The 2,592-nt window shown below is 37.1% G+C and overlaps 1 protein-coding gene across 1 annotated transcript; it reads left to right on the top strand.

The window, feature by feature from the left end:
- Positions 1-1,085: 1,085 nt before the first annotated feature.
- Positions 1,086-2,165, top strand: LOC136809943 (uncharacterized). Its single transcript, XM_067066507.1, has one exon. The coding sequence runs from the start codon at positions 1,086-1,088 to the stop codon at positions 2,163-2,165; it is 1,080 nt and encodes a 359-aa protein (XP_066922608.1).
- The last annotated feature ends 427 nt before the right edge of the window (positions 2,166-2,592 follow it).

A 2,592-nucleotide genomic window follows, 5' to 3' on the forward strand; every position in this document is an offset into this window, starting at 1 on the left:
CCCCTCAAACACAATCTACCAGCCCTGAAAGATCAAACAATTGCAACAAACTTTAAAACTATGGCAATTAATAGGTTGAATTCTTTAATCTTAGACGTAGACAACAACACCTTCAACAACAGCCTTCTGAAAGCAATAAACGATGCTGCAACCGAAACCCTCCCAAAGAAAGTGAACAATGTCTCACGTCAACCCTGGCATAATGATGATAAATTGAATGAACTGTTTAACCTCAGAGATAAACTTGTTACTGAGAATGCAAATATAAATTCTATCAAAGCTGTACGAAAGAAAATTCGTTATCGTGCCAAACACCTCAAGAATGTTTATCTTAAACAAGAAGCAGACCAGATCAACCAACTGGCCATTAACAGAGAAATCGAAAAACTTTTTCAAAGAGCCAAAAATCAAAATAGTACTCTTAAACCAGTCCCGAGTTCATGTGATCCAAATAAACTTCTTGAACATTTCAAATCTCATTTTAACCCCCCGCAACGACCAGATGAAACAATGCCAAACGAATTGCGCAATGATCATGATAATCTCCCTCGTTTTATTCAAGAACTTCGTCAAATATCAGCAAACACAGATATTGAAGACAGCCCACCCACTATTGAAGAAATCCAAAAACAAATCGCCAGCTTAAAAAACAATAAGGCTAATAATGACGTAGATCCTGAACTTCTAAAACTATGCGATGATCCCGTCTTATCACAAATAATCCACCATATTACAACAAACCTATGGATGAATAATGATATCCCAGAAGCATGGAGCAACTCGCGCCTTAAAACTCTTTGGAAAAATAAAGGTTCCAAACAAGACCCCTCAAAATATAGAGGTCAACAATATGCAAACTTGTGACTAACATTATCTTAAATCGCCTGCAACCATGGTATGAAGCTCAACTTAGTGATCAGCAAAACGGTTTCAGGAAAGATAGAGGGACGACGGACGGCATTTTTGAACTGAAACGTGTACAGCAAATCACTAACCGAAAGAAGCAGCCCCTCTTCCTACTGTTTGTAGATTTATCTGCAGCTTTTGATCACATTCCGAGACATTGGTTATTCGAATCAATCAAAATGCGATTTCCCGATAACAATCTACCACCACTGTTCACCATAGTCGAACAACTCTACAAACAGACAACTCTCACTTTCCAGGAATCAAATACCTTTCAAACTACATCAGGAGTCCGCCAAGGAGGACCAGAGAGCCCGTTCCTCTTTAATCTCTACATCGATTTTGTCATGCGTGTCTTTATGAGTGAAGCCAATGCAGAAAGTATCAACTTCTATAAACATTCATACCGTTTGAATCCAAGAAGTATCTCTAGAGCAAATAGAATATCTATGAGAGAGAACAATTTACGCAATTGGGGGACATCGACATTACCGTGGTGCGGATACGCGGACGATCTCATCTTTTTTCTCATCAGTCAACTAGATTTGCAAAGCTCTATCAACTTTCTAGATCAAACGTTTACTCGATTTGGACTATCAATAAACGCTTTGAAAACCGAATCTATGATACTTCACTGTACCGAACAGGATTACCCAAAATCCATCATCAAATTGAGGAACATTGATATCAAAAACGTCAAAACGTTCAAATATCTCGGAGCTTTCATTCACTTTGAGGAACCGAATACCGGTGACATCGAGATTAATTACCGTATTCAACAGGCGACTAACAAATTCGCAGAAATGACCAACCTTCTTCAAAATTTCAATGTCCATTTGAAAACTCGTATCATCTTCTTAAATAGTTATGTACGTAGTCGCTTAATCTACTCATGCCAAAATTGGAATTTGTATTCAAGCCAACTTGAGCGACTAAACGTCACATATCGTCGATTCCTACGTCGAATGATTAGAGGTGGTTTTCGTTTCGTAAATGAGTCTAACAACGATTTCCGTTATCAGGTAACCAACAAAAGACTCCATGAAATATGTGGTACATCAGATTTGTCCAATTTCATTGGAAAACAGCAGCTGGAATATGCTAAACATGTTATTCGTATGACCCACGAGCGTTCCATTAAACTGTTGATGTTCAAAACGAAACGTGGAAGACCATTTAAAACTCTGCTAGATCAAGTAACTGATCAAAACTCCCTTACAACAGATGGTCTCTGCAACAGTGCTATGTTGAGAAAATGATTTTCTAATATATTTTTTCTAGTTGTTCTTGCTGATATGATGATCGGTGGGAAGTATCTTGCAATCCAGATCAGCTGATCTGGATTTCTCGATGCTTCCCACCCCTATAGTACTAGTCATAGTATTTTGGTAAAATTTATATATATAGTCTAGAAGTATAAAACCTTCAACTACTCAAAATGGAAACAATAAAGACAAAAACCCACAAAACAAAAAGACAATACAAATACAACAAAAATCTAGAATGAACATTCACAGAAAATCAATCAGGTTGGAGTAGAAAAGGAAAATATGATGACATAGAAATCCGTCAATGTAAAACTAGTGATCTAAAATGACTTTAAGGAAGAAAGTAACTCAATATGAGTCAAAAGATATTTCAAGAAAACACATTATCTGTTCCTCAGTTTTCGACCTACACAGGATT

The sequence above is a fragment of the Clytia hemisphaerica genome, unplaced genomic scaffold (genome assembly GCF_902728285.1).
Source record: "Clytia hemisphaerica strain Z4C2 unplaced genomic scaffold, Clytia hemisphaerica genome assembly, whole genome shotgun sequence".
Taxonomy (NCBI): Eukaryota; Metazoa; Cnidaria; class Hydrozoa; order Leptothecata; family Clytiidae; genus Clytia; species Clytia hemisphaerica.

What these genes read in the sequence shown, in the direction of transcription:
- LOC136809943 (XM_067066507.1), top strand. Translation starts at nt 1,086, where the DNA reads ATGCGATTTCCCGATAACAATCTACCACCACTGTTCACCATAGTCGAA.